At 48.2% G+C, this 13,105-nt stretch overlaps 1 protein-coding gene across 1 annotated transcript in view; it reads right to left on the bottom strand.

The window, feature by feature from the left end:
• LOC144119265 (uncharacterized) overlaps nucleotides 1-13,105 on the bottom strand; it is a 59,628-nt gene that overhangs the window by 34,765 nt on the left and 11,758 nt on the right. The window contains exon 2 of the mRNA XM_077651934.1: nucleotides 577-686. Within this exon, the coding sequence (XP_077508060.1) occupies nucleotides 577-686 (110 nt within the window). The remainder of the gene's footprint in view (nucleotides 1-576; nucleotides 687-13,105) is intronic.

The following is a 13,105-nucleotide window of genomic DNA, read 5'->3' as shown; positions in this document are numbered from 1 at the left end:
TACGGAAACAGCATTTCAAACACTACTACAAAATACAAGCAAAACTAGTAGTAATGCTCTAACTATAAAATAGTTAGCGGCTACATAGCCTCATGTAGAGGCAGCATTGCCAACTGTGCGCCATCGGGTTACATCAGGCCGCAGGGCGTGATGACTGCGTTCACAAAGTGAACAGGAAGGCTTACGCTTTTTCACATGCAAGCATTCTTAAGTATCTCTGCCGACTTTTTTTCCTGCTTTCTCGAGGTTTTCTAAGTTTACAGTTGTGGAATATGCGTTGCAGTATTGAAACAATTCAGCCTTCCGCCGAAAGTATGCCGAGATTGTCCCGCACAAACATGTGGCACGAACTCGGAGTAGCTGTTAATTCAGTCAGTTATTGACCGAAAAAAAGTGATTGGTGATTAGATGCCAACTTGCATTTTGTGTCGTCTGCGTCATCCTTGTCTTAATTCTATGCATGTCCATGTAGCTATATCGCTTCGCGTCAGCACGATCGATGCCTAAAGCCCGAAAGTGTGCACAGCTAACAACGTGCATCTACTCCAGCGCTCGTTTGGTGAAAACGGACTCTACCTTGCCGACGAGGGAGGCGGGGGGGTAAGGCTTGATCTTCAGCATTATCTTTGAGCAGTTCTTGATGAAGTGGTTCGTCACACGTCCAATAGCCGTCGACACGAAGAGTGCTGCAAGAGGAGATGAGCAGGCGATTTCTGTCGGCGCCACGGTGACTCAATGGGAATGACTGAAGCACTCACACCAAGCAAGCCATGCCGGTCGCTTCGGGAGCCGGTGCTGCTCACAGCAACTGGCCTCCAAGTGAAACGAATACTTCGACAGCCTGAACTTTGGGAAACAGCGTCAAAGACGGCATGCTAAGGAGTGAAAGACGCGAGCGGCATTTCCCATCGGCTTTTTAGCAGGGTATTCAGTGCCCAACTGCTTTGTATATAGAAGGGACGAAGGGAGAAAAAAAACAAAAAATTCTTATTTGTTTCGAATCCTTCGTGCATATCGAGTTTCGGTGATGAGGACCCTCATTTGACCACCGGCCGTCGTGCTTGTCAGTTCTTACCACGTCCTCTCTTGCCAAAGATAAAGCTCTCACCGTAGGACAGGAACCACGCGCAAAGCACCTATATATGCGTCATTTTTCGGTGGTCTAGAAGGTTTATAATACATACTTAGGAGGACTCTTACATGTCGGTTAACCACGGATAGCCGTGCTGCGTCCGAGTAAGATCCGAATCCGCTGTGCTAGGAGGGGTTGTCCATAAGGCATCCCTATGGAGGTACATAACCTGACATAAGCATGCGATATTCGGTGCACGTCCATAAAACATCCAGTTATTAGATGGCTAGCGGATATCCGCGTATGTATGTTCCAGAGATATCTGTGAATACTCCTCCAGGGATGTGAACTGGCGTACACGTTCTCATTTTCCTCACACATAAAGATTTCTGTTACAAATTCCCTGTGCGTTCCAGTTTGGAACAGACGGTAGGCAGCATACAAAGCTCTAACATGAAAAAGAGAATGTTCAAAACATTCTCATAGTGTGAAAGGACTTTTCTCGTGTTCAAACGACTTTTTTGATACTTTTCTTTTCTGTTTTTTACATTGTTGTATACTTCGGGTCGCGCCACTGCACTGTGATGACGGGTGCTGCCACCGGTAGAATTTGTGCGATCTACATTGTTCTTCCCGAGGCAGCACCCCGGGATGGCAGGTGCTAATAATAATAATGATAATAAATTGGTGTTAGGGGCATGGAAATGGCGCAGTATCTGTCTCACATCCCGGCGGACACCTGAATAGTGCTGTAAGGGAAGGCATAGAGGAAGGACTGAGAGAAGCCATCGGTAGAGTTCGTGCGATCTACATTGCTCTTCCCGAGCCACCACCCTGGGATGGCAGGTGCTTATAATAATAATGATAATAAATTGGTGTTTGGGGATGGAAATGGCGCAGTATCTGTCTCACATCACGGCGGACACCTGAACCGTGCTGTAAGGGAAGGGATAAAGGAGGGACTGAGAGAAGACACCGGTGGAGTTTCTGCAATCTACATTGCTCTTCCTGAGCCACCATCCTAGGATGGGAGGTGCTAATAATAATAATGATAATAAATTGGTGTTTGGGGGTGGAAATGGCGCAGTATCTGTCTCACATCACGGCGGACACCTGAACCATGCTGTAAGGGAAGGGATAGAGGAGGGACTAAGAGACGATTCCGGTGGAGTTTGTGGGATCTGCGTTGCTCTTCCCGAGCCAGCAGCCTGAGATGGCAGGTGCTAATTATAATAATAGTGATAATAAATTGGTGTTTGGGGGTTGTAAATGGCGCAGTATCTGTTCACATCACCGCGGACACCTGAACCGTACTGTAAGGAAAGGGATTAGAGAGGGACTGAGAAGACACCGGTGGAGTTTGTGCGATCTACGTTGCTCTTCCTGAGCCACCACCCTAGGGTGGCAGGTGCTAATAATAATAATGATAATAAATTGGTGTTTGGGGATGTAAATGGCGCAGTATCTGTCTCATGTCCCGGCGGACACCTGAACCGTGCTGTAAGGGAAGGGATAGAGGAAGCACTGAGAGAAGCCACCGGTGGAGTTCGTGCGATGTACATTGCTCTTCCCGAGCCACCATCCTGGGATGGCGGGTGCTAATATTAATAATTATAATAAATTGGTGTTTGGGGGTGGAAATGGCGCAGTATCTGTCTCACATCACGGCGGACACCTGAACCGTGCTGTAAGAGAAGGAATAAAGGAGAGACAAAGAAGACACTGGTGGAGTTTCTGCTCTACATTGCTTTTCCCGAGTCACCATCCTGGCATGGCGGGTGGTAATAATAATAATGATAATAAATTGGTGTTTGAGGGATGTAAATGACGCAGTATCTGTCTCACATCACGGCGGACACCTGAACCGTGCTGTAAGGGAAGGAATAAAGGAGGGACTGAGAGGAGACACCGGTGGAGTTTCTGCAATCTACATTGCTCTTCCTGAGCCACCATCCTGGGATGGGAGGTGCTAATAATAATAATAATATTAATAATAAATTGGTGTTTGGGGATAGAAATGGCGCAGTATCTGTCTCACATCACGGCAGACACCTGAACCGTGCTGTAACGGAAGAGATAGAGGAGGGACTAAGAGAAGACACCGGTGGAGTTTGTGAGATCTGCGTTGCTCTTCCCGAGCCAGCACCCTGAGATGGCAGGTGTTAATAATAATAATAGCGATAATAAATTGGTGTTTGTGGGTTGTAAATCGCGCAGTATCTGTCCACATCACCGCGGACACCTGAACCGTGCTGTAAGGGAAGGGATAAGAGAGGGACTGAGAGAAGACACCGGTGGAGTTTGTGCGATCTACGTTGCTTTTCCTGAGCCACCACCCTGGGATGGCAGGTTCTGCTACCGGTGGAATTTGTGCGATACAAATTGCTCTCGTACGAAAAGACAAACGCTAGACGATTTTTCTAGGCGCTGAACATCCTGTTTAATGCTTTAGCAGTAAAAAATCGTGCTATATATAATCACGTGCCTATATTTTGCTACGGTTAATATTTAATGCATCTTTCGCCTCCCGCATTCTAAACGGCGAACGCAGCCTTCCATTAAAAAAGAAAATCACAGGACGGTTATGATTATGTAACGCGAGATTAAGCAATAATTATGTAGGCATTCAGTTTTGGCACGCGGCTGTTCTAAACAGAGCCACCCGTAGGCTTATGCCACCCAGGCTGACCGTGACATAAGATGCTATCAGACGACGAGACACAAGCAGACGGACACCATTAATTAAGGCCTTAGCACATCCTATGTGGTGTCATGCAGAATGATAGCCATACCTTGGTTGCCATCGTTACCATGGATGCCATCGGTAGTAGTAGTAGTAGTAGTAGAAAACATTTATTCCAAAAAGGTAGGACAGAGAGGCGAAAATACAGATTTTGGGTGGAGTCCTTATTTAAGGACTCCAATGTCCACCGCAGTTGCTCTTGCTTGGGATATCAGCTTTCCCTGCGTCGCCAAGACAGAGCTGAGCAGGGCAGACTCCCACTGTTCCTCGGAGTGATGTTTGTCTAGTTCGGGGAGCTTGGGACCGGAGCAGCCCCATGTTACATGATATGTTGTTGGAATTCCGCCACACCAGGGGCAGTTGCTGTCATATCTGTTGGGGAAGATGATGTGGTACTTGTGTAGGTTAGGAAAGGTGTTCGTCTGTAGTTCTCGCCATTCCCTCACCTCTGCCGCCGTTAGCTTACAGTGTGGTGGGGGATAGACTTGTCTTTGTGTTCGGAGGAGGAGGAGGCGCTCGCCGTAGGTAGAGGGGAGAGGGGTGAGGCCGGGAAGGTTAGTCGCTCGGTTAGTATATCCTCGAGCTAGACTGTCCGCGGCCTCGTTTCCCTCGAGCCCCTCGTACCCAGGAGTCCAAGTTATTTGGTGCTGCTTGCATGTGGAATTTTGAACTTGTGGGGTAGTCAGAATAGGAGCGATGGAGTGTGGAAGTCTGCCAGAGAGGAAGAGGCGACACGCGGACTGGGAGTCGGTAATAATTTTTAACTCATTTCCCGTAGCATCGCCGTGCTGGATTGCGAGGACAATTGCAGCAGTTTCTGCTACTGTGGGAGAGCAGTTTCGTAGGGAGGCGCTGGCGATTTCCTTGAAATTGATGTCCAAGACGACCGCCACCGCGTTTGTTGAATCGGGGTACGTGGCTGCGTCCACGTATACAGCATTTTGTGCCTGTTGATGTGTGCGGCGCAGATAGTCCACTCGCGCCTTTCGTCGTCCCTTTTGTGAGTCCGAGTGAATGTTCTTCGGGAGTGGAGCTACATACACGCGAGTTCGCAGAGTTGAGGGTAGGTCTCGGTTGTCCTGGACGGCGCGTATGTCAGCCAGGGAACCCACTCTTTCCAAGATTGCGCCTCCAGCTTTGCTGGTGAGGAGGAGTTCCTTTTGCGATGCTAGGACGGCTTCTCGAATTTCTTTTATTGTGTTGGTCAGTCCCAGGTCCTCAAGGTGGCAGTTGGCCGCGTACATCGGGAGGCCTAACGCATGTTTGTAGGCGGTACGGATGATGGCATCTGCTTTTTCTCGCTCATTCCCCAGAAGTGGTAGGAATGGGAGACCATATGACAGGCGGCTCATAACTAGAGCCTGTATCAGTCGAATTGTATCCTCCTCTCTCATGCCTTTTCGGTTGCGAGTGATGCGCCGAATCATGCCGGAGATCTGGAGGGAAGTTGTCCGGAGACGCTGTAACGTGTGGTTGGCTTTCCTGACGCTCTGAAGCCAAAGGCCCAGGATGCGGATAAGAGGGACTTCCTTTATTCTCGTGCCTTCGAGGTAAACCTCGATGTCGCCGGGATATTTGTAGACATAGCCCTGAATGCGGATAATTTCGGATTTGTCGGGTGCGCAGCGGAGGCCGCAATTTGCTGCTTGTCTTTCTACGCAATTGACAGCCTCTTGTAGGGTGTTTTCTTTGTCGGCAAGGGAACCCCAGGTGGACCAGATGGTAATATCATCAGCGTAGATAGTATAGCCGATGCCTTCAATAGCCTCGAGTGCTTTTGCCATGCCGATCATAGCTATATTGAAGAGGAGAGGAGAGATGATAGAGCCTTGGGGAGTGCCTTTGTTGGGTGTCTAATCTGTGCCGGAGCGGACATCTCCCATGCCAATCGTGGCCGTGCGGTTGCTGAGAAAGTTTTTGATGTAGTTGAAGGTCTTGGGTCCGCAATCGAGGGCGTTGAGCTCTTTCAAGATGGCGTCGTGAGAAACGTTGTCAAAAGCGCCTCTCAGATCAAGTGCCATAATTAGGTGCTCGCCGCCACTCGGGATGTTACTGAGTACTTCTTCCTTGAGAAGGAGGAAAGCGTCTTGCGTAGAAAGACCTTTTCCGAAGCCGATCATAGTGGGTGGAAAGAGGTTGTTGTCCTCTATGTAGTTTTGGAGGCGGATCTGGATAACGCGCTCGTATAGTTTGCCCAGGCAAGAGGTGAGGGAGATGGGTCGTAATGCTTCCAGGCTTGGTGGTTTGCCTGGTTTTGGGATAGTCACGAGTTCGGAGTGTTTCCACTCTGCAGGGAGTTCTCCCGCCTCCCATAGGGTGTCATTTATGTAGGTAGTGAGGACCTCGATCTGCGACTTGCCCAGGTTTCGAATCATCCCATTTGTGATCTTGTCCGCGCCAGCTGCCGTGTTGCGTGTGGCAGATCGAGCCGCGGCGTAAACCTCGGCAGTGGTGATGGGGGCGTCTAGCCTCTCATTTGGGCCTCCCGTGTACGGGATTGTGCTGGGAGGATGGGGGGCGCCGATGTATTTGGTCTTGAGGGCGGTGAGGAGGGCCGCGTCGTCTCCGGGGTACAGATGGGCGATTTTCTTTAGTGTACGGTTAGTGGCAGGCCGCGATGTTTGCGGATCGACGAGGCTGCGGAGGATGGCCCAGGTGCGGGAGGTCCCCAGCATGCCGCGTAGTGACTCGCAAAATTCCTGCCAATTCTGTTGAGAGAGGTGTTGTGCATACTCTTGTGCTTCTGCCGTGATCTGTGATATGCGGAGTCGCAAGGGACGATTGAGGCGTTGTCGTTTCCAAATGCGAACCAGAGTCCGTCGGGTCTGCCACAACTTCAGAAGGTGACGATCGACCGCCGGATTATCGGGTGTGCATTGTACTTCGGTGGTGGCCTCCTTGTGCGCTTTCCGAATCTGTTCACTCCATTCACTGATTGATTGAATGGGGTCTTCCGGAACGGGCTGTGCATGGTATTTAGTCCAGTCCGTGATTTTTGCTGTTCCCAGGGTGCGACGAATGTTTGCGGAGGTGATCGACGTGCTTACAATGTAGTGGTCGCTACCTAAGCTCTCTCCGAGATTTGTCCACGTAGCGTTATGGATGTTCTTGACGATTGTAAGGTCAGGGCATGAATCGCGCGTGACGCTGTTTCCTTCGCGAGTTGGGTCTAAAGGATCAGTAAGTATTTCCAGGCCCAGGGCATCCCGAGCTCGTACCACGCTCAGACCACGAAGCGAGTTCGTTTTGTAGCCCCATTCCCTGTGGGGGGCGTTAAAGTCACCGAGTGCGATAAGCTGATGCGAAACAGCTAGCTGATCTGCCTCTTGAAGTATGTCAGAGAAATCGGCCTTGGTTGCTCGCGGGGGGCGATACACGTTCAGAACGAAGGTGCTCTTGTGGCCCCTCTTGTTGGGAATGACCTCGATCATGTTGTAGTTGATCTCCTGTTCTCTCAAGGAGTGTTCGACCACCGTGATGTCCTTAGAAACAAGGGTGGCAACTTTTGGCGAGCTCGCGTTGTGGACTGTGTAATATCCTGGGAGAGTCGGCGCCGGGTCGGCTCCTACCTCTTGCAGGCAGATTATATCGGGTCGAATGGGGGTGACATTGATGTATTGTTTCAAGAGGCTTTGTTTTCTCCTGAAACTTCGGCAATTCCATTGCCAGATCTCTAGGCGGTCAGGAGTGCCTGATTTAGAGAGCGGAGCCATCTTGGTGGCTGGTAAAGCTCCTGACAGATTTGTTGTCGCTACTCATAGCGACCGCCGCGGTCGCGGACCGGCAGGTTTTTGCTCGAGGGTTGTCAGAGCTGGTAACACGTTTTCTGCTAGGGGCTTTGGTGTTTATCAGTGCTTGTGGGGTAAAAAATTGGGCGTCATGTGCGTCCAGGCGCGCGCCTATTTGTGCGATTTGGGCTGAGAGCTGGGAGGTGAATGTTGTGAGAAGGGGGTTTATGTTGTTCATTATGTTATTCAAGAGACGTCCCTCTATTTCTTCATATGTGTTGGGGAGGGGGGTGGTTGTCGGTTGGCGAGGTGTGGGAGTTGGTGTCGCCACTGGTGGTAGCAGTGGTTTGGGGAAAGTCTCAACGTCCCGGGGCGCAGGCGGTGGGGTAGGTTGAACGTGGGGGGTGGTGAGAGGAGTGCACTTGCGGGCTAGCTCCGCTACCTGGGATTGTAGCTTGTCGATAGTGTGTGCCATTTTTGCGCAGTCTGAGCATTTGGTTGGAGTGGGTGTGCCATCGGTGGCGGGTGGATCTCACTAACGCACCCAGCGGTTACACCGACGGCGACGACGCGCAAGCCAGGGACGAGCGCCTAACAGCTGTCGCTGCAAAAAAAACCTCCCGCGAGGGGTCACGGCAGAGCAACTGACCCAAAAGTCCAATGCAATGTCACCAGTTAGGGAGCCATTGTCGGTTTATTTGTCGTAGCATGGAGCCTCTTTCGACCTTAGTTCTTGCTTCAAAGTGGGGTTTATTTCGTGGTGCTTGACTGTCCTGCAACACTTATGCGTCGCATACAAGCTTGAAAAGACGTTCTTTCGCTACTGAAGCTCTCGTCGACAAGCTCAAGTGTTGTACTGTGCGTTACATATTGTCACCTCATCTCCGTTATGTTGCGTGGGATAAAAGAAACAGCCTGGTGCTGTCATCGGCGAATGTAAGTAACCGTGCCCTTCAAAATGACTTTCACGTTGTTGTTCTGGGATGAGTGAAGTGCTGTAACACAATTATACTCTGTCGCACAGCTTTGTCGCGATAGAGTGCAAATTACGAGAGGGAGTCGCGCTAGCTTCGGGATATACGAACGAAATACAGGCTGAAAAAAAAACTGCCATTTGTCGTCACGCTGCTCCCTGCTCGATAAGCGTCTCCGTTTCGTTATTGTATAAACTTCAAGCTAAAATTTCTTTTCAGTATGTAAAATCTTATGTTTATACATATCTTAATTTGGGATTTTCTTTTTGAGAGGTTTGTTACAAAGTCTACACTTTGCTCCTTTTTATATATCTGTGTCATGAAATTGTTGGCTGTCTGCCAGGTGCTGCCACTCAAGCCCTTGAGGCTTTGGGAGGCCTGATTCATTTTTCATATCAGTTATGATGAATAATGGTGCCTGCCTCCCTGCCCGCCTGCCTGCCCGCCTGCCCGCCTGTCCGCCTGCCCGCCTGCCTGCCTGCCTGCCTGCCTGTCCAAATATCCCCAAAACTACACGCCTAAACAGCTATCACTGAACCTCGCGTTGCACATTCGTAACCGTCCTGTGAGTTTTTGGGCTGACTTAAAAGATGCATTCAGTCAGTCAATCAGTGAGTCAGTGACTTTGCGTCCGCATTAAAGCCCTAACGTAGATAGCAACGCAGGTGTAAGCTCCTCTCGTTAAGAGTAAAGGCCATCGATGTCTTGAAAAGTGTGCGCTCTAAATTACCCGGCATGGTGGCTCAGTGGTTAGGGAGCTCGGCTACTGATCCGGAGTTCCCGGGTTCGAACCCGACCGCAGCGGCTGCGTTTTTATGGAGGCATAACGGTAAGACGCTCGTGTGCTGTGCGATGTCAGTGCACGTTAAAGATCCCCTGGTGGTCGAAATTATTCCGGAGCCCTCCACTACGGCTCCTCTTTCTCCCTTTCTTCTTTCACTTCCTCCTCTATCCATTCCCTTACGGCGCGGTTCAGGTGTCCGCCAATATATGAGACAGATACTGCGCCATTTCCTTCCCCCAAAACCAATTATTATTATTATAAAATGCAAATTACCGCGGTGCAGCATTTCCAGTAAAATACAGGGCCACTAAGTAAAAATCTGGCCTGTCCTCGTTATCCTGCAGGTGGAAATAAAGAACTTTAGGCGATACTTAAAGAGAAAGTGAAATTTTTTTGACAATTCGAGGTTATTCAAGAATTCGAATCTGTAAAGCTTTTAGGCAAAGCATGCAAAGTAGTTTTGCGTTGGCATTTAAACTGGTGAAGTAATCACAGATTAAAACCGCGAAGACGTTCAGGTTTCTGCTCACTGCGTTGGAGGAGTGCGGGGAAACTCGTGGTGACGTCATTGTTGCCGAAATTTCGGGTGTTCGCTGCATCCGTCTACATGCTGCCGTGCATCTTCCGATGCCGCAAAACAGTGTTTCGTCACCTTTTACCTTCGACGGCATTCGTTTTCTTCCTTGAAACAACCGCTTCTGCGCAGAAAATTTAGCGCCGCCGTACGTGGCGTCATCATTGCGTCCTCTGTCTGTCGCTGTGCACTGCACAGAAGCCTGAACGCCGACGCCGCTCTAGTCGGAGATTTCGGCGCCATTTCAAATGCTAGCGCAAAAATATTTCGCATGCTTTACCTGCAAGTTTCATACATTCGGCTCGTTTGAACTCATCGAATTCGAAAACATCTTCAGTTGCCCCTTAATCTCCGCCTTAATGTTATGGCGCGATTGCGTTAATGGGTCCCTTCAGCGGACCTGCATCTTTTTTTGTGTGGGTCACTTTGCAGAGACAATGATATTTCTTTCGCCATCACATAACGCTTAATATACCCTAAGAGAACAATTCAATAGCATTAAAGATCCCTGCCCCACAAGCACTCGTCTGTCGCCTAGGTTCTGCCGACATCCCCCTTTAATTCAAAATTGGTCATTCTCTAGCTTATATTCGTCGATCGGTGGCAGTGTTCATAACACTCCTGCTGCAGTGGGGGCAGCATTTAAGCGCCCGGCAGGTGGCTGTTTCTCACACAGCTACCCGCGGGGCTTGTGAGATAGTTTTCTCTTCCCGACAACCTCTCAGGACCAATCATTCATTTAACCCTTTAACCGTCAACTCCAAGCTGTACTCGTCGTGGGAGATCGTACTAATATCCGAGTCACACTCAGCCGCTTGCCCGATGTTGCTCTTGTCTCACCGCCAAAGATTAGTTACGGCCAGTAATTGCGTAGATTGCAGTTTTCAACACTAGAGTGTGGCAGTTCATGAAAAAATCCGTTCAAGCCATTAGCACGTGTTTTAAGCCTGACATCTGTCATTTCATAATTGCATCACACAGGACGAAGCTCGAGAAATGTTTCGATGGGATGAATATTTAGGTTTTTATCTGAAGCGGCGTCTGCAGTAGTGAGCAGTACAGCTTTGTGGTCCGATATTCCATCTACTATTTGGCAATTTGTTTTGGCAGTAATTGATCCGATAATAAAAAAGAGGTCGAGCATTGATTGAGAATTGCCCTGGAATACGGTATTTTTATCTAAAATTTGCAATAAGTGGAAGGCAAAAGCAATGTCCAACCTACACCTGGGGGTGGGGTGGGGGGGGAGGGGGGGGGTCATGCTTTTTAACTGAAAAAATTTAACCAGTCTACTTCGGGCAAATTAAAATATCCTGACAGTATAAGACTATTTTCGGGTTTAAAATTCGTGCACAAATATTATTTCAGGTCGTCTAATACGGCAACAGTAGAGTTGGGGGCCTGTACATTACTCCAATAATATATCTAACGCTACCATAGTACGTTATGCAAAAAATACACTCAACATTGGGTACATCAAGCATTGGTAAAGTTTGCAGGGATGATTTAAACTGAATGCTGACACCTCCACCTCTACTATCACAATCGTTTCGGTACGAAATTTAGCCAGTGGTAGCGAACTCAACGGCAAAAGTTTGTCAAAACCACTATTTCAAGGTCACGCAAAAGCAGAAGAGCCTCCAACCAAGTTGTCTTGTTTATGACATTTCTGCAATTATTGTTGTTGTTGTTCCCCTCACAAAATGGCACATACCCACAAGGGGGATTGGTCATAACCAGGCGGCGACTATTTAAATTGCAAATTGCATATGGCAAGCGTGGTATGACCTAACAAAAATTGTGTAACTCTGTTTCCGTAGCAGAGGAGGTTGCAGGAGGTTAGGGTTAGGAGGGTAGGTTAGGGCTCAGGGTCGGAGATATCTTAGTCCGGAGTCGGTTTGATTTCTTTCTAAGCCTAAAGTGAGGAGCTTTTGTTTCATCCCAACCATGCAGTACGCTATCAATGCTTACCTTATAGATTAGCTTTAAAACTTGGCGCCCTTTTTCCTCTCTTCTTGAAAGCTCTTCCAAAGTTGTTTCCGTATTTCCCTAACTAGTTTAGAAAAGTCCTCAGCTAATGATTTTGATCTTTTTTGGTGTTTGGATTTTGAGCTGAATTTAGTGTTTTTGAGTTAATGGCATGATCGTAATACTGACATTTTTTCGCAGAAGTCGAGGACATTCAAAATGACCTGTCGTGCCTTATTTATTTCCTTTTTACGCACCCTTTAGAATCTTTCCACAGCGCTTACTATTAACTTAGTTGTTCCAGAAAAATTACATCATCAATTACTTCCTATCCAGTTCCTCGCTAGTCCCCTCGCTAAGCTCTTTTATTCCGTAAATGATCCAGTTATTTCTCCTTCCTCTGTTTTCTAAATCCTCTATCTGGTTTTTAACTGTACTGAAGTTCCGATATATCCGATTTCATGTCTTTTACCTTCGTGGCTAAGACATTTAGGCCCGACAACTGTTTCTCAGTGCCAGCAATTCGCTGAGTTAAACCGGAAACTTTATTCTCAGTTATGCTTTTAGACACCTTCAGGCCCTCCATGGTTGAATTTATCTTGCCTTGGCCTTCTATGAATTCCGATAGCATATGTTTTTCAATAGGACCAGGATTTGTTTCAACACCGCTAGAAGACAACAGATCTTTTGGTAATGCGATCACGCAAGAAAGGAAACGCTGAACACACAGTGGGCAGGGCAGCAGCACTAGAAAGCGATCGTCACTCCTGTAGCGATGTGTAGGTTTGGAATCACTAACCTGGATAGCAAAGCAAAAAGGATTGCTTAGCATGCTGCCTCGTTTGCTGCTTCCATGCCCACTGTGCTAAAATGAACTGCTAAAATCAGTCAGCGCGTTGTTGTGTCTGTGTACAAAAACTAATGTATGCCAAGAGTATTTAGAAAAAAAATTCAGTAGCGTTTACAACGTTAATTACAATAACTGCTAAGCACAGAATAGACTCAGAACAAGGAAATTTTGTAGGCCGCTTAATTATCATTATCCGATGACATCGCGATTGCACTGGGTCTTATGAATTTCACTACTTCTAATCTTCCACCATTTCGTGCGATTTGCTACATGCTCGCCTGATGACGCTTCCAAGCGCACGGACGGAAGATGTTGAAGACCGCGCTTTCTAACTACAGCGTGAAAGACTGGCACTTTCAACAATTCTCGTGAACGCGGATACATGAAAAAGACGATGCCATTGCAAGCACAG

Source organism: Amblyomma americanum, chromosome 2 (genome assembly GCF_052857255.1).
Source record: "Amblyomma americanum isolate KBUSLIRL-KWMA chromosome 2, ASM5285725v1, whole genome shotgun sequence".
In the NCBI taxonomy this organism is placed as follows: Eukaryota; Metazoa; Arthropoda; class Arachnida; order Ixodida; family Ixodidae; genus Amblyomma; species Amblyomma americanum.
The sequence above is the reverse complement of the archived record's forward strand: the minus strand, read 5'-3'. Positions and strand labels throughout refer to the sequence as shown.